Here is a 25,240-nt window from a genome sequence, read left to right on the forward strand (position 1 = left end):
TGCATTTAAAAATGAACTGAAACTTTTAGTTGCTGACATAAGAAATCGTGCTTAGCGCCGGTATTAGGGCATTTTTAATTCCAACAATATACTGTCATATAAAATAATTAATAGTACCTACTTAAAATGCCCCCCGATTGCTATAAAGTAAAAGTTATTTACTATTTAAATCCTCATTTGATATGGGTCGAAGTGTGTGATCCTAACGTTGCGAAAGATGAGTGTATTTTTGAACAAATCGGTTTATACGGAATTTTGCCGCTTGAAACAACGCTGGATATTGAAAATGAGGAGATAAAGATACAGAAATGCGATAACTGGACCACTGCAGCATCGACGTTGATGAAAACTGTATTTGCGGATAGTACAGAAGTTTGGTTTTCGCCAACATACATAGATAGACGGTAAGTGCTAAATGAAGGGGTAATTTGCAAATAAACCAGGTTCCACCTGCAACTAAATTTGAAAGCAAACTCGCTTGTAATTAGCTATTTTATATCCGACTTCAAAAAAGGAGGAGGTTCTCAAGTCGACTAGATTTTATAAATTGTTTTTTTAAATACCTTATATTAGACTTAATATGAAAGGCATTATATTAAAGCGAATACTCAGAATAAGGATCTGGTATAATTTGTTCAACAAATTAAATTATGAGATGACCTATTTTCGAATTACCTCCTGTAATATTTTTACTTTTTGATTTTTTAATAAATGTAATATGAAAATCATATATTGGCTTCTAACAGTAAGCTTTTATTTATAGAGATAATATTAAAGAGAAAAGGACAGGAGGCAGTCATCAAAATTATATAAATAATTGTGTTTGCTCGCAAACAAAAAAAAAACCGACTTCAATTACATCGACAATGTAGATCGACGAAAAAATAGTCAAGCAACTACGCGTTATCAAAGATTACTCAAAAAGTAGTTATCAGATCTCGATAAAATTTATATGTGACCACATGATAAACATCAGCTTTCGATTAAATTAAAAATTATCAAAATCGGTACACCCAGTAAAAAGTTATTACGGATTTTCGAGAGTTTCCCTCGATTTCTCTGGGATCCCATCATCAGATCCTGGTTTCCTTATCACGGTACCAAACTAGGGATATCCCCTTTCCAACAAAAAAAGAATTATCAAAATCGGTACATCCAGTAGAAAGTTATGCGGTATAATACAACGTAGGTCGACGAAAAAAGCGTCAAGTAAAAACGCATTATTAGATATAACTCGAAAAGTAGTTGTTAGATCTCAAATAAATTTAAATGGGACCAATTGGCACACACCACCTTTCGATTAAAACAAAATTTGTCGAAATCGGTCTACCCAGTCAAAAGTTCTGATGTAACATACATAAAAAAAAAAAAAAAATACAGTCGAATTGAGAACCTCCTCTTTTTTTGGAAGTCGGTTAAAAAAAAACAGTCAAATTGAGAACCTCCTCCTTTTTTGGAAGTCGGTTAAAAATATCAAAATACTACTAGAGAATTGTACTATTTGTCTAAACTTAACAATGTTTATTCATGTGCTGTATATGTAATTATTACATAAATTCTGTTTTCAGAACTTCCATATTTGATGACAACATACACAAATATGGGGAATTGTTAATAAAATACAAAAACGATGTTGATTTAAAACAACTATCGAAACTTTTAATCAAATCTAATTTTGCCCAGTTTGATATTTGCGATTTCTACCAACAACTAATTTCTGGAAATTTAAAAACTAAACTCAGTATAACAGAAACTCAGAATGTAGTCGAAGAAATCAAGAAATATTACTCAACAAATGCTTCATTAAAAAAAAAATGTGTGGAATCTTTAGAAAAGCGAACAACAGTTGTACAGCTATCTCAGGATATGGAAACAGCATTAACTGTATCTAATCTAGAGAAACATAACAATCGAACACTTTATAAGATGTTCGAGAATAAAATGAAAGACTTGGAGCTTTGTAAAGATATCGAGGAAGAGGCATTAGGTCGTGGTTACGTTAAATTAAAGAAGCCTTCGATTATCGATCAATCGGATTCAGATACGAACAAATCTCAAAATGACAATGAAGCATTTAGTCAAACTTTACGCAAAATAAAAAAAACTTCAGGTAGTACTACTTCAAATAGCAACGAGCAATCAATCCATGTTAATAAGGAAAGTATTACAAATACAACTGAAGAGAAAAAAGTTCATAATAGCAGTTTGTGTAAGAAGCTACATATTTTTAATCAGATTGATAGAGACAAGATGATTAAAATTCAAAAGAAACATAAGTTCAATGTGGAAAAACAAAATGTTAATGAGGAATGTACTAACAAAAACCAACCATCCAAACAGGAGACTCAGAGTAATGAAAGAGCTAGTTCAAATACTGGTAAGTTATCTGCTTACACTCTTGACAAATAAAAAAATATGTCACCTCTAATACGCAACTGCAGTTTACTTTTTAAGGGTCGTCCATTAATCATGTCTCATGTCCATCAATGCTTTTCAGCAATTTATTAACCCCCTACCTCTACCCCTCTATTACCTCCTCTTCCTTGGTGATGTTTGCCGAGATTGTCCTTTTTAAACCACCCCCCCCACTTGAGTGTGTGACCTGTGTTACATCCTATTTTATTTTAAAATAAAAAAATGTTTCAAATTTTTCGAACTCTTGTGGCGTAATATTTGTTGGGGCATAGCTGAAAGTGTGATCCAACATGACAAGCTTGGAGGGAATCCTTAATTAATTCTTGTTACTAAGTTTTTCCTCTAATAACTTAGTTATTAATATTTACAGGATCAATATGTGATGTCAAACAACAAAGTACGAAGAAGGATGTGAAAAAAATAGCATATGGACCACCAGGATTAGACCCTCAGCATTGGAAAACAATAGATGCAGAAACTTGTGACCAAGTTGATGCTGCACAAGAAAAACATTCTATTGAACAAGTTCCCGATATTGATGAAAGCAGTGACCATACTTTTGGTGAAATTGATTCTGAAGCTAGTGTTGAAATAAAAAATAATAAAGTTTTGTCCAATTATTATAATAGAATCAAATTGCTTAAGAATAATCTGGATAGAGAATTAAAACAAGAAGATTCAAATATAACTAAAACTATAGAAATACCAAAAATTGGTGAAAATGATGATTCTAGTAAAAAAAGGAAGTCTTTGACAAGATCGTCACTTCTTAGTATGAAATTAAGAGCGTTTGATAGTCATAAAAAGCGCACCAGTAGCATATCAAGTTCAGACACATCGAACAAAGACGAGTCAAGCTATTCTGATAGCAAAAGTATCGATAAAGTTCCAGATGAAGAAGAGGAGATAGAAGAAGTAGTAAAAAGATTAGAAGAACAGTACAAAGTTATTCCAGAAGTTAAAAATAAAGAAAAATCAGAGGAAATATCACAAATGAAATTAAAAAATAATGTTAACCCATTTAAAAACATCGATCCTAGTTTATCAGTTTTCGTTGACAAACTTGTTGCCCCTATCCTCATGGTGCACACTAAGAAAAACAAACGTATTCAACCAGTTTATGAAATGAGAGATGTATTCTTCAACTCTCACATACATTTTATACTTAAGAATATGTCTTTCAATCATCCGATGATAGTTCAGAGCGTATCGTGGAAAACGATTTTACGAGGCTATAGTTTGTTTATGATAAGTCCTCCAAATAGTGGGAAAACGCTAGGCTACTTACCCGCAGTATGTCGTTTTATAAGCGATGCAAATCAAGATGGGTGTAGCGTAGGTCCACTTTGTATAATCGTTTGTGCTACAGCTAAATCAGTGGCGTATATCGAAGAATTGGCACGAATGTTTTTAGGTAATGATAGTAAGGTGTTAGGTTGCTACGCGGGTGTTGATAATTTTCACATAACTACTCAGTTGTTGAACGGTTGTGATCTATTAGTATCAACACCGCCATATCTTATTCGTTTAATGCAATTAACTGACTACGGCGTAGACTTGCGTCGTCTATCGATCTTTGTTTTCGATGATTGTGAACATTTAGCTGTAACGTACCCAGATGAGATGAAGTATTTCTTGTTTAAAATCAAAGAAACGGTTAAATCTAGAGCAAATAATGAGTTAAAAGTTCAGTATGTTATCGCGTCACGTGTTTGGTGCGACTTTATGGGACCATTAGCAAAAAAAACACCTGACACAGTGATTTCGATTAGCGCGTTCCAAGAATGCGTCCTGTATTCCAAAGCTAGTACCTCAGTTAGTTTTGTCGAAATTGATAATAAACTCGACATCGTATTCGAATTTTTGACGGAAATCGACGAATCTAAGAGAACGGTAATAGTTTGTAAGTCTGACGATGAAGTGAAATTGTTAGAAACGGCTCTCAAAAAATCTAAACATGTAGTATTCGCTTGTAATAATAATATGACAGTTCACGAATTGTATAATTTAAGCATAGCTTGGGCGGATTATGAAGAACCTTTGGTGGGGCCGATTCTTATCTGTTGTGATGGGAATTTGACCCACATGAACATTACAGATGCTCACCATTTATTACATTTTTCCTTACCCCAGTTCTTCTCGATGTTCTGCAAAAGATTCTGCGTTCTCAATGACAATTATCCGTCTATCTTTAAAGATGATAATGAAAAAGTTAAAATTAAAATAATACTTGACGGTAGTAACATGGAACAATTACCGAAAATTGTCCATTTTATAAAACGTTGTACGAATAATGTTCCCGATTTCTTGGACGGAATATGTAGTAAAGTTTTAAAGGAGAAAGACGTGATCAAAGCTCAGAATTTGGTTCCCATTTGCGAAAAGTTTCTCATTTTGGGTTCGTGTCCTGATTTGTATAATTGTCAAGAAAGGCATACAATTTTGAAAGAATATGATAATCCTAAAGATTGGATGCCTAAAGAAGGTCACATTACCTTTAAAATTTTACATTATCATAACGCGGTTACATATTCCGCAAACCTTTTAACTAATACTGTGAATGGCGTCACCACGAAGTACCCTCAAACGTATAGCTCACTTTCCATGAAAATGGGAATGTACTATAGCAAAGATTGTAACAAAAGACTCCATGGTATTCCTAAAATTGGAGACATTTGTGCAGTATCAAAGAATCTAAATTTTTTCGTGCGTTGTCAAGTCGTTAAAATTTTAAATCATTATCCAAATGGAAATCCCAAAACAGTCTTTATAAATTTAATAGACGAGGAGAAATATGAAATAACCAATGATATTTACCTTTATTATTTACCAGAAGAGCTAAAAGATGTTAAAACGTCTGTAGTACTCGTGAGACTAACAAATATTATACCGAAAGATAAAGATATAACATTTTCCGATCTTGCGATGAACCAGCTGAACAAAATAACGAGAAACGATGACCTTTTCATAAAAGGACGCATAGCTTTGACACTTGGAAACTGCGTTTTCGTTGATACATTAGAAGCGTGTCAAGAATTTACATCTATGAATGAGACAGCTGTGAAACATAATTTAAAGAAGGAGCTGTTAGATAACCACGCGCAGTTACAGCCCGATCATATTAATAAACTAGAAAAGTTGTGCATTGAAAGTGGCGTTATCGTGAAAAAAGAAATAGAACAGTCTCAAAGTCAAAATCCTGTTAAAAACTTCCCGAAAGGTACTTGGGCATATTTGGACAGTGAATTGTCTACAGTATTCTTAGCGTTTTCCAAAAGTCCGGATAAATTCTTTGTGCGTCTTAATAAATTTGAGTCTTGCATGAGTTCTTTGTTGCGCGATATTAAAAAATATGTTGAAAACTATAATAAAACTAGTGAATGTATTGATGTAAAAGAGGGTGATTTAGTTTTGGCGGAATTCCCTGACGATGCGACTTACGAACGAGCTAGAATTGACGGCTTAAACGAAGATAAAGCGAAATGTTTCTTTGTGGATCAAGGTGATTGTAGAGATATTTCTTTAAAGTGTATTTTACCAATAACAGAGTCTATCATTAATCGATTGCCTTTCCAAGCAATTGAATGCAGATTGATGGGAATCCAGCCGCCCGGTGACGATTGGTCTGATTTTAGTAAAAATTGGTTTTTCGATAACTGTTATGAAGATAGAAATGGTGATTTGAAATTATTGTACATCAAATACTTTACAAAAGAAATGGCTGAATTCACAAATGGATATAAATACGGAGTTGCTTTAATAGACACTAATGAGGACAGAGATGTTGTAATAAATCAACTAATGATTGACTTAAATTTGGCGAGAGAAAACATTAAGGAAAGGGAATATCTTAATAAAATTCAATCTGTGTTAAAAGAATCAGATTCTAAGCCATCATCTGAGGTATATTCATCAGAAAACGAAGATGAAGTTGAAAATAAATCAGATGTAAATAAAGAAATAGTCAGCGCTAAAGACATGATATACCAACTATCGAACCCAGTAAGATCTGTTCCATTAGTTGACTCCGACAGTGACTTAGATAAATGGGAAGTTAACATGGATAAAGCATCTGTGGGTGCTCTATTTAAAGGAGTAAGAGCTAATCTTGATGACGTCAGTGCAACTCAAGAAAAAAAACACGATCAGAAGATAGTTGATAATAAAATTGTACCTTTTCATTCTTTAAGTAATGAAAAACATGAGTTGTACTCTAATGATCTTAACACTGTCAGCAATAAAACACGGGAGTCATACGCTAGTGATGTTAATTCTATAAGTAATGAAACAAAAGTATTTGATGTTGACCAAACTAAACAACAGGAAGAATTAGATTCTGATGATTTAACGTCGTCAGAAGTATCACAGCCAATTAACGCTATAGAAAAACCGTTAATAATAGAATCGGAACAAAAAAGTCGACCAAAACTACTATGGCGTCAAACTAAAAATATGGTTTATATAAAGATCCAACTAACTGCTGTCGAAGATTATGAAATCGATATTGATTCGCGTTCATTAAAGTTTAGTTGTAACGTAAATGATACTCAATATGGGTTTGATATAGAATTATATGGAGTCATCAATAAGGACATGTCTACTCATGTTAAAAATGGATTATATATTACGGTGAAACTTGTAAAAATTTTTAAAGCAAAATGGCTCTCCTTAACTAAAGATTTCGATACTAAAAATTGGATTGTGTATGATGTGGATAACATCGATACCTCATCAGACGAGGAACAAGTTGATAAGACACATATGGAGAAAATCATAAAGAATATTTACGATGTTGAAAGTGAATCAGAAGATGAAGAATTTTTAGATGACACTTATCGATAAAATTTTATTTTGACTTGAATTACAGAATAAGTTCTTAAGCTTTCACGGTCGCTATTGTTTTACTTATACGGAAAACACCACGATTGTCATTTTTAAAATCCCGATAGTGTTGCAGACGGCGTGGCGATTCAGTATCATAAAAAGAATAATCAGAACCGCTGCACCCAGTAAAAAGTTGTTAGGTAATTAAAAAAATTAACTCGAAGAAACTTTCACTTTTTATATCAGTTGAAAATGATGATAGCGGTAAATACCGTGTAAGTAAAGTACATAGACGCAGCTGTGATTAATGAAACCGGTTCTAGTCTAACAATGATGTAGAAGAATATAACTTACTTTATAACAGAATGATTTATTTTTGAAATGTTTATTATAAAGTAAGGGAAAAATGAGAATGGCCAGAAGGGCTTAAGATACTTTTAAAGTATTTAAACTTGGTATACACAATCATATCTGTGAACATTCCATTTGTTTTTTTTTTTCGTGGTCGTTTAATGACTCCTAAGATTAGAAGTAATGGGATAATTCTATTATAAGAGCAATAAATTGCAAAGGCTTACATTGTCATTGAGGATAAGCGAGAAAACTCAATTAGTGAGAGTATATAACCAGGTCCCATCATTTTACCACTCAAAATACTCGATAAGTGATAGTCGTTCCTTCACGTCTTACGTTACGATAGTAAATTTTTTATTTGTATTAATTTATTTAATGACTTTTCGAATATGCTTTTGAAGTTTATTTGAATAGAGGATTATTAGGAACTGAGGTAGGGCACAGCAGGAATTTCTTGCTCAAAATATGGAGCAGCCCGACTGGGGAAGTACCTCGACCTTACAGAAGATCGCAGCAAAATAATACTGTTTTTAAGCAGTATTGTGTTCCTGTTGGTGAGTAAGGTGACCAGAGCTCCTGGGGGATTGGGGATTGGGTCGGCAACGCGCTTGCGATGCTTCTGGTGTTGCAGGTGTCTATATGCTACGGTAATCGTTTACCATCAGGTGAGCCGTACGCTTGTTTGCCGACCTAGTGACATAAAAAAAAATAGAGCTATTTTTTATTTTTACTCGTGAACCTTCGTAACTCTTAGATTTAAAAGCCCCTTTGAATTGTCATTTTAAATTAAGTTTATTTTAATAAGTTAGTGCTGTGACCATGGTTGCTGGAAAGTATCCGAAACGTCGAGCATTTAAAAAACTTAATAAACCGCGATAAATTCCGATAAAGTTGTTTCATTATAATGAGTGAGATTCGCGTAAACATTAGAGAACAATAAGTTAACATGATCTGTCATCAAATCGAAATATAGATTCTGTAGGAGAAATGGCCAAAATTCCTCATTTACTCTTAGAGAATATAGTTTTTGGCGCTCATATTGTCATATGTCTTACTACTGTCAGTAGTGTAATTAGAATTTGCGAAGCAAGTTCCCGCGAGTAAGGTGACCAGAGCTCCTGGAGGGAATCGGGGGTAGGTCGGTGACGCGCTTGCAGTGTTCCTAATGTTGCAGGCGTCTACGGTGAGCCGTATGCTTGTTTGCCGACATAGTTGTATAAAAAAAAAGGATCCATTTTAATGCTCAAAACTGTACAGTTTTGTTTTAAGGAAATGCAAGCTTTAAGGTCATAATTATGCGCGTTTTTAAGTGTTTGTAATTCTGTTATTAAATTTGACTACGTTTGTAAATGTATCTATTACTTTTTGTGTATATTTATAATGTGTACATTTGTATTATATTTTGTTTTATTATTTATTTAATACTAATAAGTACTAAAACTGTTGTATTGTTTTCGAAACTTGTACTGTATACAACTTACCTTCAGGTAAGGTTACCTGGATAACAATGATTACGTGTTATGCACTAAGATGACCTTTTTGTGTGTCTTAAGTCCACATTTTATTGTTCTGGATCTTAAGTCTACATTGTTAAACTTTTACAAGTAAGAAGTAACGTGTAATAGATACGTTTATTATAATGTTAATATTACTTTATATCGATTAATACTGGAAATGATTCGCCCTAAAACATGTTACGAAAGACTGGTGAGGTGCTAAATTAAATTTTCCTGATTTTTACAACACCTGAATTACGTATGTATGTATGTAAGTTAAACGCCGCGTTGGCGCAATGGTTACAGCCATGGATTGTATCCCCGCACATGATAAACATTTGTATTTGTCCATACAGGTGTTTGCAGTGGTCTGGGTGTTTGTGCAGCCCTTGTGGGTCTCCCCACCGTGCCTCGGAGAGCACGTTAAGCCGTCGGTCCAGGTTGTTATCATGTACACCTGATAGCGATCGTTACTCATAGTAGGGAATATATCCGCCAACCCGCATTGGAGCAGCGTGGTGGATTAGGCTCTGATCCTTCTCCTACATGGGTAATATCCCATTACTGGGCATAGGCCTCTTTCCCCATATAGGAGAAGGATCAGAGCTTAATCCACCACGCTGCTCCAATGCGGGTTGGTAGATATATTCCCTACTATGAGTATGAGTTATACATATATGTGAAATCATTTTTATTTCTATATCTTTTCCGCTTTGTTCTCTTAATATCATTTTTTGCCCAAAAGTTGTGTGGAAAAGAGCGCTCTTTTAGCGAAAAAATCGCCTTTGTACATTGATTTTTTATTTACTTTTGGACAATAAAGAAAGATTGTATTTGAAATCTTACTGGATCGCTTACCTAAAAAAAGTACATTTTTTTTACTAAAACTTGAAAAATCCAGCGTAATTTTGTTGCCTTTTCAAATTTTAATAAAAGAATCTGTCCGGTTTTCAACTTTTTTTTGGCCTTATTGATTTATTTACTGCTTTCTAGTTAAGTTGCATATTTTTAAGGATAATAAGTCTTATGTTTAATTTATCGCTATAAAAGTTTGTGCTGTTATAGAAGATAAATGCTATTATCATCAAGCATCGTTTAGTAGCTTGATTTTTTTTTTTTGTTGTAACCTAGTGTTTCTATGCTTATTTAAATAAATATCTTTTAATATTTTTTTTCTTTAGGCGCATATGAGGGTAACATTTTTACAGATGAAACGGCAACGTTTTATGTAAAAATTTTACGCTCATGCGCAACATGTGTGTACTTTGTACGCACGCATTTTTCATTAATTCTAGGTTTTTGTTTAATAAGTAGCTATGTAATTTGTTTTAATTTTCGTACATTTGTTTCTAGTTCCTAAGACTGGTCAGTGAAAAAACAAATACAACCATATACCTAATGTTATACTAAGGCCTACATAATGTTATATTGAGCCATATATATTCCTTATATAATAAAGAAACTTAAGTATAGTATAAGAAAACGTATCTCAGTAGGTATAAAAATCTTTGTAAGCTTTTATTAACAGTAACATATTCTGTAATAAATATAAATTTAAAATATAAATTGTTTTATTTTAAAGTCTATAGAAACACATAATATTTTGCTAGACAAGTATCTTCTTAATTCCTATCTTGTCTATATAAAAAACTAGCGACCCGCCCCGCTTTGCACGGCTATGCTGATACCAAATATACTACGGAATGTCTTTTTACAGGATGTCCCGTAAGTAGTGGACCAACGGGCTACGGCGGGTAGTGAGACTTATTATCTAACATAAATTTTACCATAATTATCTGTTTTTAATTTTAGTGTTATTTTATATTCAAGGTAGTTAGGAATACATAAGTCTTCCTAATTAAAATGATACTCAAGCATTATTAACAACAACAAGAAAATTCGACCAAAAACTAGGTACAAATTTTACGTTTAAAAGTTTATGAACTGAAGTTTGAACAAAGCTGGTGTAAAAAAAATGTATGGTAACCTTATTTTAAACACATCTACATCTCGTACAGATTACAAAAAGGTATAATTATGTGGAATAAATTTAAAAAATCTTATTTTATTCAATATCATAGGATAATTTTAGGAGAAAATAAAAATACTATTTTTGTAAAAACCCTTTTATTAAACTTTTTTTGTTACAGTAAATGCTCAAAATGCCTTCCTCTTGCTCTTATGCATAACCAACACTTCTCATTTCTTATAAAGTTTCTTCGTAAACTTCTACGAGCCTTTTCATTGGTTTTTACTATTTTGGCTACATTATTTAATTTTTCTCATAACTCTTTCATTGGAAACATTTTTCTCGTAAACTGATTCTTTGAAGTAACCCCATAAAAAATAATCGAAAGGATTTAAAGCCGGAGATCGTGTTACGTTCGTCAAAAATAGCTATCGTTTACCCAAAATCGAACCTCGGCAATGTTGATGCGAGTCTGATGCCTATGCTAGGTATAAAATATTACAGGTCACCAGTCTCGCACCACCTCGGACCACTTAGCATACTGATCGCACTGTGACAAAAAGGTAATATCTATGCACGGCTTTTCAAAAAAGAAATACTTAAAAAACATATGAGTACCATCGCGGACTTTTTTGTAGACTTTTTCAAGGTGTACAATACTATAGATACATTATTTTGATCAATCTCGCAGGGTTCAACCAGCGTTTGCAATGTAAGCGCAAAAAATGTGTTAATTCACGACATCTCATTAAAAACCTCTAAAAATTATTTACTTGTTTCTCTACTTTACAACGCATATATTATACACACAAACCTTCCTCTTGAATCACTCTATATATTAAAAAAACCTCATCAACATCCGTTGCGTATTTTTAACAATCTAAGCATACAAAGGGACAGACAGACAGCGGGAATCGACTTTGTTTTATACTATGTAATGAAGTTGAAGAATCTTATACAAAACACGACGTTTCACGAAGCGATGACACAGCGGTCACAGCGCTAGCTTAGAGGTTTTTGCCGTGGACTGGGCATTTGTGCTTGTGTGTTGTAGGTGTTTCTGGACCACCGACCCAGGAATAAATCCTACTGGGGGCTGTTGAGTGGGAAGCGTTTATTATTTAACTTCTTCATTTATATTTTAGGTACCTACACATATATTTTTTGTAAAAATATCTTTTTGAAGTTATACTTCTTTTAGCGCGTTAGGGAAAAATGATGAGAGTTAATTTTCACAAACAACCGACACCTGTAGTTAGCTATTTAACGAAGAAGAAGTTAGCAACGTGAAGTTAGCTAGCCAATGAAGTATAACTTCTTACGTGCGTACATAAGTACACACACTTTTTTTATTTCTATATTACTGAAATATAAACGATTCGCGTAATTTGGAGCATCTGTCAAATATTACCTCAATAATCTTAACTGTTTTGGTTGTTATAATAGGGCCCCAGTATGTGTGATGTTTTTCATAATGTAGACATACTAACAATTGCGTCGCAATATAATTATAACAATATTATGTATATTCACAAGAATATCGAATGTTTTGATATAAATATTAATAATCTCAGTATAAACACGAGAAGCAAGATAATTTAAATTCGTAAAATGTCGATTCGAAGGTGCAATTGAAGCCTATTTGTATTGATCGACTCGAAAATACACAATTCATGAACGGGAATTGAGGATCAAAATAATTGCAGCGAACTCTTTTTTTCCACTGATCACGCTGGGTGAGTTTGTGACCGCAGGGCTGACTTGTCGCTCCATACACGCTGCTGCCCGTCTTAGCTCTGAAGGTATTAATCCGTTTCCACAGTTCCAAGCTAGTAGTGAAACTTTTTTATAAATTAAGCTCTCATAAAAGTGATAAAAAATAAAAGACAAACATTTCAAATAAGATGCATTTATTTAATAACATCAATAATTTACATGGTGGCAATAAACACATAAATAAATAATACTTTCTGTTTATCACGACAAAATTATACTTAATATTAAATAAAATAACAATTTAAATATAAAACTAATCTAAACTAATTATTCAACATTTTGACCTTTGACCATCAAAAGGTAAGTTTAAATAATGTTATTACATTTGTTAGTAATAATTGTAATTTAGAGCTAGTGGACAGTTTCTCCAAAAGTGTTAAGAATAAAACACAGAACAAATTATTCAGGGTCCGTATATATAATTATTATAAAACTAAAGCAAAAAATATATTGCGATAATTTGAAATTTTGCAATCTACTATTATCTTAGTTTTACTTCAGCTTATTTCATTTATCAATTTAAAATACTGTCAAATATAATTCACCGCTCATTTTCATTATGTACGACTTTGCTGTCGTCGTACCACGATGATCAACCAGTGGCCTATCGAAAACTTTACATAAGTTGTTTTTTTTTTTAAATTTGATTTAGAGTATGTTTGAAATAGTAGAAAGCTTTGGACCATAAAGATCACAAAGTGATTTTATTACAAATATGTTGTAAATTTTAAATAATTATTAATATAGACTAATTTATTAGTACATTTTAACAATTGATTAAATATTTTAAAAAGGTCAGTATTGTTAATAAGTAAAAATAGTTGTTAATAAATAATTTTTCATGTTATACACAGTTGTTTGAATAATACTTCGAAAATGTACTTTTTGTGAATCTTATACATGACTTGTTATTCGTGACTTTAATATATATAATTGTGCTATATTTTATACATTTTTGCTACTAGATTAAATTTTAATAATTTTATAAGGTAAACATATTGCGTAAGCTTTACATCAGATGACAAACGTATGAATTTTTGTTTTTGGCATTTTCATGGTCATATTTGTAGACGGCCAAGTATTTTTTTTAACAAATAGTTTTTTGTGTATTAAGGTGTAACTTACTGCAGATCATCAGTTCCTTATTACACTAAGAACAAAACTATGTTACTGAGGGATTGAATAACTTTTAAATCAATATGACCTGTATTTATAGTCCAAAATATAGCCTATAGTTACGAAAATATCACCAATTTAAGTTAGTTATGAATATAATACTTTATTGTAACAATCTTTTTACTATTACTCTTATTTCGAACAACAACAATAATATATTAAGAAGTCATTAGCTTTTAAAGGTAAATTTAGGTTTGGAGCAATGTATAAGGTAAGCGTGAATCACAAATTAAGGTGCAAATTTTTTATCTTTGAATCCATATATATCACCATACAAGTTTTGTTTTATTGATTTTCAATAACGACTCAAGGGAAATAGTAATTTAGGAAACCGTCAATAAAAAATTAAAATAAGAAAATCTATTTAAATTTAGATTTTGCAAGAGGAACATTAGAATTGGAGCAGAGTGGTGGATTAAGCTCTGATTCTTCTCCTACATGAGGAAAGAGGTCTATGCCCAGTAGTGGGATATTACAGGCTGAAGCGTGAAGCGTACATTAGAATTAACAGTCACGAAACGTAGTTAAGCTAAAATGACGGCTAATGAAATAAAACAGGTAAGTTTTCATTACATTGGGTAACATTTGCATATATATTAATTTTATTAGTACATGTAATAATTTACTTTAATATATTATTCTGATAAAATATTTCGATAATTGTTATTGTCTACACGTTGAATCTTGTTTCAGAACCGTCAGCTAGCATTAGTGTGACGGTTCTAGAATTAGTCCAGACCAGTCTGGCTAGTCTGGCCGGGTTTAGTCTAGCCACGTCTGCCATTGGCGCAGTGCTGTAGCATTTTACGCAGCGAGTTTGAGCCGCGCCGAGACCAAACATACCTGTAAAATATATTATTTAATTTTAAAAATTGAAGAAACTAACCTAGGCGAAGCAGTTCTTGTGATTTAGTACAAAGGTTATTATTGTGATGATACTATTAAATCGGGATTTTTGTGTAAGATTTATTAAAAATAATTACATTTAGAGACTAATGTTGTATTTACTATTTATTCATTTAGTTTCGCTGTAAATATTAAAAATTAGCTCGAAGTACGAAAGAATCGTGTATATCTCCCAAGTCTTATTATGTACTATTATGTATAAAATATACGTACATTTATTAAAAAATGTGTATATATGTAGGCTTTTACTTAAAACACACGAATAAGGTTGTTTAACTTAGTAACAGACGACCATGAATGTGTTTTTAAACACAATAAAAAAATTAGACCAAGATTTATTTTTGGCATTTATTGGCGCAGATATTGAGCGCTAGCCTTCAAATTTACATCAACATCTTATGGATATAAATAAAAACAATTAATCAGTACTAAAAACATTTATGTTTTTAGCAAACTAAATTATTTTTTGTTTGCGAGCCTAGTACAATTTGCAAAGCGATCCCCGCTTTATCATCGAATGCTCAATATTCAGGCCGATACCTGTACCAACGCATAAAAACTTTTCATACCATACCATTAGCTCTAAAAATCCTATAGACAAAGTATACAATAATATTGTTTAATAGACCGTACCAGCGGTGCTCTGCCAGAAGGACAGTCGGTTGTCGGCCGTGGCGTAGGACACGAGGTAGCGGCCGTCGGGGCTGAAGGCGCAGGCGGTGACCGGCCCCGAGTGCGCGGCCAGCGACTGGCAGCGGCCCGCGCGCAGCTCGTAGATGGCGAGCTGGCCCGTGTGGCTGCCCACTGGGGTGCAGTGAGTTGTAGTTTAGGGAAGTCGGTCGATTGGGTAAGTCGGAAGATTAAGGAAGTCAGTAGAATAGGGAAGATAGAACTGATAGTTCCGAGGAGGCACGCTGTTCGTAGATAGTCAGCTGGCCTGTGTGGCTGCACACTAGATACAGCGATTTAATAGAATATCAATAAAATAGGGAAAAATGATCCACTGATATGCAGTGATTTATTAACATATCAGTAAATTAAGAAAACACGCTTTTAGCAAATGGAAAGGTCTCAGGCAGCTCGTAGATAAGCTAACTGCCCCGTATCCCATCGGCATCACCGGAATTAGTACAAAAGTCAGTATACCAGGGGAAAATGTTGCCAGCGACTAGTATCGCCCCGCAAACGTTATAAAAAGTCATTTTAATTGAAAACGTCATTAAAAGTCCTTTTAACTGTTGAATAAACTAAAAAACTATTGGACTGTCAATAAAAATTCTTTCATGAATATAAAGCTATCACTAAGTGGCGTAGGCTATGTTTAAACAGGAAAATAATGAAAAATATAACCGAGAAATCAATAAAATTAATATACAGGTACACCATAAGCCTGGTAGGTGGAGGGTAATTAATCCGTTTAGCTACTAACTGCCACACGAATACCAGATCTATATGAGACTACAGGTCAAGAGGTTTAACATTTTAATAATCGAGCGATTTAAAAAATATTCTAAATAAAGTGATTAAATGAATGTGTGGTGGACCATATATCGTTCCATATTTTTATTTTTTCCTATACCATATTTTTATTTTTATTTTTAATAGTAATAAAAAAAATCAAAGTTCAATTAATGTAGACACATACAAAAAAAAAAAAATCATATATCATAGTGGTAACTTACCTGTAAATAGAATATTATAAGTAATGATAGTTAAAGCTTACAAATGTACAAAGATTAAGCAACACGAAAACAATTTTAACTTAGTCAATGATATCTAAGAAGTTATTTAAATACTAATTATATTTTACCTGCGATTCTTCTAGTCGCAGGGCAGTGCGAGACTTGGTTGTAGCGACAGATCGCGGGGAATACCTCATTCAGACCTTTACTCTTGAGATGTGATTGGTCCACGCAGTGCAGGATAATGTCCATAACCTATTAAAGTTTTGTGATATTATTTGGCGTTCGAGTAATTGTAGTGATAATATTGTACTCTTACATCTTTAAATGTCCAAAATAATTGTGTTTGCAGGCAAACGAAGAAAAACCGACTTCAATTATATCGACAAGTAAAGCAACGTAGGTAGACGAAAAAATAGTCAAGTAAATACTTATTATCAAAGATTACTTAAAAAGTTGCAATCAGATCTCGATGAAATTTAAATGTGCCCACATGACAAACATTAGCTTTCGATTAAATTAAAAATCATCAAAATCGGTTCACCGAATAAAAAGTTATGCGGATTTTCGAGTGTTTCCCTCGATTTCTCTGATCCAACCATCAGATCTTGATTTCCTTATCATGGTACCAAACTAGGGATATATCCTTTCCAACAAAAAAAGAATTATCAAAATCGGTTCATAAACGACAGAGTTATCCCCGAACATACATAAAAAAAAACATATATATTGAAGTCGGTTAATAACGATAATTTCAGCGACAGAACGAATTTCAGGGCCTCGACAGAGGCACGAAAGTAATGCAATTGGTAGCACTACATTTCTCAAAGTTCTAAAGTTCGAGGTGAGGTCAGACAGTCGAGCTAGGGCGGGGGCGGTCAGGTCACCTCGACGAGCAGCTCGGCCACGTCGGCGTGCACGCGCTCGATGAGCAGCTCGACGCCGCGCAGCACCTCCGCGCGGCCGCGGTGCAGCGCCAGCGCGGCGGGCGGGGGCGGTCACAGCACCGAGGTGAGGTCAGACAGTCGAGCTAGGGCGGGGGCGGTCAGGTCACCTCGACGAGCAGCTCGGCCACGTCGGCGTGCACGCGCTCGATGAGCAGCTCGACGCCGCGCAGCACCTCCGCGCGGCCGCGGTGCAGCGCCAGCGCGGCGGGCGGGGGCGGTCACAGCACCGAGGTGAGGTCAGACAGTCGAGCTAGGGCGGGGGCGGTCAGGTCACCTCGACGAGCAGCTCGGCCACGTCGGCGTGCACGCGCTCGATGAGCAGCTCGACGCCGCGCAGCACCTCCGCGCGGCCGCGGTGCAGCGCCAGCGCGGCGGGCGGGGGCGGTCACAGCACCGAGGTGAGGTCAGACAGTCGAGCTAGGGCGGGGGCGGTCAGGTCACCTCGACGAGCAGCTCGGCCACGTCGGCGTGCACGCGCTCGATGAGCAGCTCGACGCCGCGCAGCACCTCCGCGCGGCCGCGGTGCAGCGCCAGCGCGGCGGGCGGGGGCGGTCACAGCACCGAGGTGAGGTCAGACAGTCGAGCTAGGGCGGGGGCGGTCAGGTCACCTCGACGAGCAGCTCGGCCACGTCGGCGTGCACGCGCTCGATGAGCAGCTCGACGCCGCGCAGCACCTCCGCGCGGCCGCGGTGCAGCGCCAGCGCGGCGGGCGGGGGCGGTCACAGCACCGAGGTGAGGTCAGACAGTCGAGCTAGGGCGGGGGCGGTCAGGTCACCTCGACGAGCAGCTCGGCCACGTCGGCGTGCACGCGCTCGATGAGCAGCTCGACGCCGCGCAGCACCTCCGCGCGGCCGCGGTGCAGCGCCAGCGCGGCGGGCGGGGGCGGTCACAGCACCGAGGTGAGGTCAGACAGTCGAGCTAGGGCGGGGGCGGTCAGGTCACCTCGACGAGCAGCTCGGCCACGTCGGCGTGCACGCGCTCGATGAGCAGCTCGACGCCGCGCAGCACCTCCGCGCGGCCGCGGTGCAGCGCCAGCGCGGCGGGCGGGGGCGGTCACAGCACCGAGGTGAGGTCAGACAGTCGAGCTAGGGCGGGGGCGGTCAGGTCACCTCGACGAGCAGCTCGGCCACGTCGGCGTGCACGCGCTCGATGAGCAGCTCGACGCCGCGCAGCACCTCCGCGCGGCCGCGGTGCAGCGCCAGCGCGGCGGGCGGGGGCGGTCACAGCACCGAGGTGAGGTCAGACAGTCGAGCTAGGGCGGGGGCGGTCAGGTCACCTCGACGAGCAGCTCGGCCACGTCGGCGTGCACGCGCTCGATGAGCAGCTCGACGCCGCGCAGCACCTCCGCGCGGCCGCGGTGCAGCGCCAGCGCGGCGGGCGGGGGCGGTCACAGCACCGAGGTGAGGTCAGACAGTCGAGCTAGGGCGGGGGCGGTCAGGTCACCTCGACGAGCAGCTCGGCCACGTCGGCGTGCACGCGCTCGATGAGCAGCTCGACGCCGCGCAGCACCTCCGCGCGGCCGCGGTGCAGCGCCAGCGCGGCGGGCGGGGGCGGTCACAGCACCGAGGTGAGGTCAGACAGTCGAGCTAGGGCGGGGGCGGTCAGGTCACCTCGACGAGCAGCTCGGCCACGTCGGCGTGCACGCGCTCGATGAGCAGCTCGACGCCGCGCAGCACCTCCGCGCGGCCGCGGTGCAGCGCCAGCGCGGCGGGCGGGGGCGGTCACAGCACCGAGGTGAGGTCAGACAGTCGAGCTAGGGCGGGGGCGGTCAGGTCACCTCGACGAGCAGCTCGGCCACGTCGGCGTGCACGCGCTCGATGAGCAGCTCGACGCCGCGCAGCACCTCCGCGCGGCCGCGGTGCAGCGCCAGCGCGGCGGGCGGGGGCGGTCACAGCACCGAGGTGAGGTCAGACAGTCGAGCTAGGGCGGGGGCGGTCAGGTCACCTCGACGAGCAGCTCGGCCACGTCGGCGTGCACGCGCTCGATGAGCAGCTCGACGCCGCGCAGCACCTCCGCGCGGCCGCGGTGCAGCGCCAGCGCGGCGGGCGGGGGCGGTCACAGCACCGAGGTGAGGTCAGACAGTCGAGCTAGGGCGGGGGCGGTCAGGTCACCTCGACGAGCAGCTCGGCCACGTCGGCGTGCACGCGCTCGATGAGCAGCTCGACGCCGCGCAGCACCTCCGCGCGGCCGCGGTGCAGCGCCAGCGCGGCGGGCGGGGGCGGTCACAGCACCGAGGTGAGGTCAGACAGTCGAGCTAGGGCGGGGGCGGTCAGGTCACCTCGACGAGCAGCTCGGCCACGTCGGCGTGCACGCGCTCGATGAGCAGCTCGACGCCGCGCAGCACCTCCGCGCGGCCGCGGTGCAGCGCCAGCGCGGCGGGCGGGGGCGGTCACAGCACCGAGGTGAGGTCAGACAGTCGAGCTAGGGCGGGGGCGGTCAGGTCACCTCGACGAGCAGCTCGGCCACGTCGGCGTGCACGCGCTCGATGAGCAGCTCGACGCCGCGCAGCACCTCCGCGCGGCCGCGGTGCAGCGCCAGCGCGGCGGGCGGGGGCGGCGCGCCGGCCGCCGCGCCCGCGCAGCGCGCCACCTCGCGCGCCATCGTCGTGATGAACGCGGCCGGCCTGCGGGCGAGCGCGGGAGTCAATCTGACGTGTCGGTGACACGGGCTCGCGACCAGTCTCGGTTGTAAACGCTGAACGTTTTCAACGATAGTAGATGTACAACTCCAACGGGTATCGGTGAGACGGGCTCGCGACCAGTCTCGGTTGTAAACGCTGAACGTTTTCAACGATAGTAGATGTACAACTCCAACGGGTATCGGTGAGACGGGCTCGCGACCAGTCTCGGTTGTAAACGCTGAACGTTTTCAACGATAGTAGATGTACAACTCCAACGGGTATCGGTGAGACGGGCTCGCGAGCAGTCTCGGTTGTAAACGCCGAAAACGGCCAACGAAAGTGGATGTATAACTCCAGCGTGTTGGCTGACACCAATACTTAGCGGCATCACAGCGTCATTTATTTGGAAGGCCGAATATTAAGCTTACCTAACCGAAAAAGATAAGGCCTTTAAGAGCAGTCGTAAAAGTGAAGCTCCGTCCTCTCCCTTGGGTCTCCTATCGAGATTAGGACGAAGTCGGAAGAGGATCCCCGCAATGATGACAAATTATTGTACGCTTCAGCGTATAATATCCCATTACTGGGCATAGGCCTCTTTCCCCATGTAAGAGAAGGATCGGAGCTTAATCCACCACGCTGCTCTAATGCGAGTTGGCGAATATATTCCTATCCCAATGAGTAACAATCATTATCAAGTGTACATGATAACAACTGGGACCGACGGCTTAACGTGCTCTCCGAGGCACGGTGGGGAGACCCACGAGGACTGCACAAACACCCAGACCACGGCAAACATCTGTATGACCAATATAAATGTTTGTTATGTGCGAAGATCGAAACCGCAATCGCCAGCGCAACAGTCACAAATCAGTGCTGTGACCAATGTACCAACGCGTCGTCAATTACTGTACACGCCAGACATATGTTCGTTATAGTCTAGACATTTGTAATTGTATTGATTATTTACAAGTCATGTTACAACCGGCTCATAAAACATAGTGGCTTCATTAGAAAAGAGACATTTGATCAGAAACGGTACGTCGTAGGTACAGGAGATTAGGAGACATCCATCAACTACGTTAGCTCAGAATGGGAGTCGGGGGGGTCCAATGAAATCGCACCAAATCTCATTTAAACCGAGGAGGGAGGGGATAATTGAAAATCGCACATCAACTTCAAAACATAAAATATTACAGATATTAAAGATATATATTTTGAATGTTCATTTTGCCTGCTAAAATAAATTTCATGGCTATTAAAGTTATTTAGTTTTGTTTTGAATTTTATTTAATTTAAATAAATTAACTATAGTATATACCTGAGCAGTTTATTATTTTCCATCAATTTCTATTATAGTCAGTGTCAATCTCCCGTATGGGGAGGAGTGGTCCAGGCAAATCTCACTAAATCTCACCTAAGAGTGAGAGGGGAAGTCTAAACTGATCGAAAAAAATAACTTACGTAATTTATGGATGCCCCCTTACTTTGTGATTCTGTCTTAAAAAGACTTGAGTTGTACAAAAGAAACTACATGACTATAAAATACTCTAATTTCCAAGAAAATTGCAAGGAATTGACGACGCGTTGGCGCAGCGGTTACAGCACTGGCCGTTGCGCTGGCGATCGCGGGTTTGATCCCTACTCACTACAAACATTTGTATTGGCCATATAGATGTTTGTCGTGATCTCGGCGTTTGTGCTAGTGTATTGTCTACCTAAATAAGAGTCAGTTTACATGAAGCCAGGGTTTTTTAGAAGGAACACCATAATATATGATGTTAGTTAAATTTATTATAGGTGATTAAAAACTGAAATTGAGAGCCATATGAGATATATGTTGAGAATTTTAATTTTGTAATTGAAAACTAAAACGTATTCTATAACTAAGACTATTCACTGACCTGGCTGTAGCGATGAGCGTGAGCGCGTGTCTGGCGGTGCGGCAGGAGTCCGCTTGAGGAGTCAATGGCAGGCCGTATGTCATGGACGGGACCAGTTTGTCCGCGTCCGAGCACATCTCCAGTAAACCTAACAATAAGAAATTAACAATAATATGAAAGATTCTGGAATTCTAGAAACTTTTTTAGTGCCTAGATTTTTTTTTATCAATCTGACAAAAAGAAAAAAATATACTCGACTAAACCTATTTTAGTCAATCAGTTAAATCCAGTCTTAGGAAAAATTTTGTGTTTCAATCAAACAATTAGTATGCGACATATTTACAATATCGATAACTTCGAGCAAATGTGACTCGTGAAGTGAACAATATAATAGTTCTCACACATCAATCACCTCAATGTTGCGATCATTACTGTAGGCTGGGGTCGTTTCTGGGGTGTCCTGGCCAGCAGCAGGTGGTCAGCACTAAGGGCCGGCAGCCCGCACACTCACCCAGCAGCACGTGGCTGACGTCCAGGTAGGGCTCCCACACGGCGAACCCGCGGCCCAGCAGGTCCACGGCGGCGCGGCGCAGCGGCGTGTGCGCGGGCAGGCGCGCGCTGCCGGGCGCCAGCAGCAGGTGCGTCAGCGCCAGCGCCGTCAGCCGGCCCAGGTTGTTGGACGCGCTCAGCGTGAACCCTGGCCGATTACCGTTACGTTACCGCTCTGCTCGAGTGATGCGACTGGTCGCCTGACACACCGACTGGGGTGGATATTTGTGCTTGTACACATATTTCTTTCCGGTTTTGATGTCTGTCCCCGTGGGTCTCCCCACCATGCCTCGGAGAGCACGTCAAGTCGTCAGTCCCAGTTGTTATCATAAATATCTGATAGCGATCGTTACTCATAGTAAGGGACATATCTGCAAGCCCGAAGTGGAGCAACGTGGTGAATTAAACTCCAATCATTCTTCTACATGGATGAAGAGGCCTATGACCAGCAATGAGATGTTTCAGACTGAATATCATACTAAATTATTTTTACTGAGATAGAGCAAGACAGGAAATAATCTGCTAGAAATCTGGAGCAGCCCGACCGTGGAAGTGTCCAACCTTACAGAAGATCACAGTTAAATACGGTTCTCAGATAGCGTTGTGCTCCTGTGGTGAGTAAGGTAACGAGAACTCCTGGGCGGGGGATTGGGGGTTGGGTCGGCAAGGCGCTTGCGATATATCTGGAGTTGCAGACGTCTATAAGCTACGGTAATTGCTTATAATCAGGTAAGCTGTACACTTGTTTGCATAAAAAAAGAATCCTGCTTCAGCCTGTAATATCCCACTACTGGGCATAGGCCTCTTTCCCCATGTAGGAGAAGGATCAGAGCTTAATTCACCACGCTGCTCCAATGCGAGTGGGCGGACATATTCCCTACTATGATTAACGATCGCTATCAGGTGTACATGATAACAACCGGGACCGACGGCTTAACGTGCTCTCTGAGGCACTATGGGGAGACCCACAAGGACTGCACAAACACCCAGACCACGGCAAACACCTGTATGGCCAACACAAATGTTTTTCATGTGCGGGGATCGAACCCGCAACCGCCAGCGCAATAGGTACAATCCGTGGCTGTGACCGTTGCGCCAACGCGGCGTCCGTCCTGGTCCTGGGACCATGTTGGTTGTAAAATATCCGAAATGACAGGCATATATAAAACTTAAAAAAAACCGCAATAAAAACCAAAAAAGTTGTTTCATTATAATAAGTATTATAAAGCTAATTTTTTTTTTTTTGTTTAAACGTGTTAATCTCAGATAGAACAGGTTCGATTTGAAAAATTATTTTTGTGATGGATAGTTTTTTTGCCGAGAAAGGCTAAGACTGTATTATAATTTTGTTAAAATTTATATTTTTGATTAAAACACGCGGTCATATAACTGCGGGTCACAGCGAGTAGTTTGTAACTGTTTACAATGTTGCGCTATATATGTCTTTATTGTCTTTCATAGTCATTTGTGTCGGAATCGCGGAAGTGCTTAGCGTCCCCGCGACCTCGCTCCAGGCGAGCGAAAGAATACCCCAAAGGTTTCAGTCCGTGCGAATCGGACATACCCTCCAGCTCCCCCTGGCTCGAGCCATCCGTTAGGGATTTCCTCTGGGTCAAAAAAATGGCTATATAGACTATATTATATTTACGTTCAAATTAACGCGGTCATCTAACCGCGGGTCACAGCTAGTAGCTTGTAGCTCTTACAATGTTGCTCTGTATATGTATTGTCATTGATTGTCTCTATTAACTTAAAATCTGGTGGTCTGGTCTCTTGCTCTGTAGATAAAATGAGTTGCTGGCACAGTGCCGAGAGTGACTTGCTCCCGGTTGTTTTAGCTTCGTCAATACGCTGATTGTATCTCCGCTAAATCTACTTTAAAATAACGGCATCAGTACAAATGTAACATGTAACACACTTTGTATAACTACATTCGGAATAAGTGAATTTCATTTTGAATTTGAATTCGGATGTCATCACGCTGTCTCACTAACATTGACCGTAGCAACTCTGACCCAACAGTCGACTAGAAAAGTACCGTTTTAAATTTTGAACGGTAGCACGGAAATATTTACTTTTCGCGTTTTTTAAGTAAATTCGAAAACTGATTCCTTTTGTACAAAAATATTATTTTATTTATTGGTTGTGCTGCAATGTGTGTTCCGTCCACGGGTATCGAGATATCTGAATTAGTACTTACCCTCGACGATAGAACTCTTCCTACTGTTGCCATCCTTGTGTCTCTTATTACCAGCTGTACCTGTAAACGATTTTAACATTAACCATTATCTGAACAAGCAATCACGTTTATCATAGTACAGAGCTGTTACATCTAGCCTATTAGGTACATCACTAACTTTTAATTATGTCACACTAGTTTTTAGTTTTTGTTTTACATGTTTTAATGTTACAGTATACAAAAAAACGAGTGTGTTTTAGACCGCCCAACTGAAGTAAAACTTCTGCACAATAGGCCTGCAGTGTGTCTTAGACATACGAAACGTAACTGGCTATAAGAGAAAGAGAGAAAGAAAATATGTGCTCGCACATTTCTCTCTTGCTCCGTTCGCCTCGTCCGATCACATTTTTCGTAACCTTTTCGTAACACATTCACTAGCTTACTCTCAAAGTCAAGCATGCGTTGTT

At 39.7% G+C, this 25,240-nt stretch overlaps 2 protein-coding genes across 2 annotated transcripts; one reads left to right on the forward strand and one right to left on the reverse strand.

Moving 5' to 3' along the window:
* Positions 1-7,257, forward strand: LOC123667763 (putative ATP-dependent RNA helicase TDRD12). The gene is made up of 4 exons (XM_045601602.1): positions 1-404; positions 1,569-2,377; positions 2,786-6,535; positions 6,710-7,257. The coding sequence occupies exons 1-4, from the start codon at positions 127-129 to the stop codon at positions 7,255-7,257; spliced, it is 5,385 nt and encodes a 1,794-aa protein (XP_045457558.1). The 5' UTR covers positions 1-126.
* Positions 7,258-14,573: 7,316 nt separating this feature from the next.
* LOC123667765 (WD repeat-containing protein 7-like) lies at positions 14,574-24,873 on the reverse strand. Its single transcript, XM_045601603.1, has 7 exons — positions 24,795-24,873; positions 22,557-22,742; positions 22,067-22,193; positions 19,991-20,168; positions 16,727-16,853; positions 15,550-15,720; positions 14,574-14,853 (listed from the first exon to the last, which is right to left on the reverse strand). The coding sequence occupies exons 1-7, from the start codon at positions 24,871-24,873 to the stop codon at positions 14,681-14,683; spliced, it is 1,041 nt and encodes a 346-aa protein (XP_045457559.1). The 3' UTR covers positions 14,574-14,680.
* Between the last annotated feature and the right edge of the window lie 367 nt (positions 24,874-25,240).

The sequence above is a fragment of the Melitaea cinxia genome, chromosome 29 (assembly GCF_905220565.1).
Source record: "Melitaea cinxia chromosome 29, ilMelCinx1.1, whole genome shotgun sequence".
NCBI lineage: Eukaryota > Metazoa > Arthropoda > Insecta > Lepidoptera > Nymphalidae > Melitaea > Melitaea cinxia.

Coding starts and splice junctions, on each gene's coding strand:
- LOC123667763 (XM_045601602.1), top strand. CDS start 127: ATGCCCCCCGATTGCTATAAAGTAAAAGTTATTTACTATTTAAATCCT. Junction 405..1,568: donor CCAACATACATAGATAGACG/GTAAGTGCTAAA, acceptor TTCTGTTTTCAG/AACTTCCATATTTGATGACA. Junction 2,378..2,785: donor AAGAGCTAGTTCAAATACTG/GTAAGTTATCTG, acceptor TAATATTTACAG/GATCAATATGTGATGTCAAA.
- LOC123667765 (XM_045601603.1), bottom strand. CDS start 24,873: ATGTTAAAATCGTTTACAGGTACAGCTGGTAATAAGAGACACAAGGAT. Junction 22,743..24,794: donor GAAGAGTTCTATCGTCGAGG/GTAAGTACTAAT, acceptor GTAATCGGCCAG/GGTTCACGCTGAGCGCGTCC. Junction 16,854..19,990: donor TGGCCGAGCTGCTCGTCGAG/GTGACCTGACCG, acceptor AAACTTTAATAG/GTTATGGACATTATCCTGCA.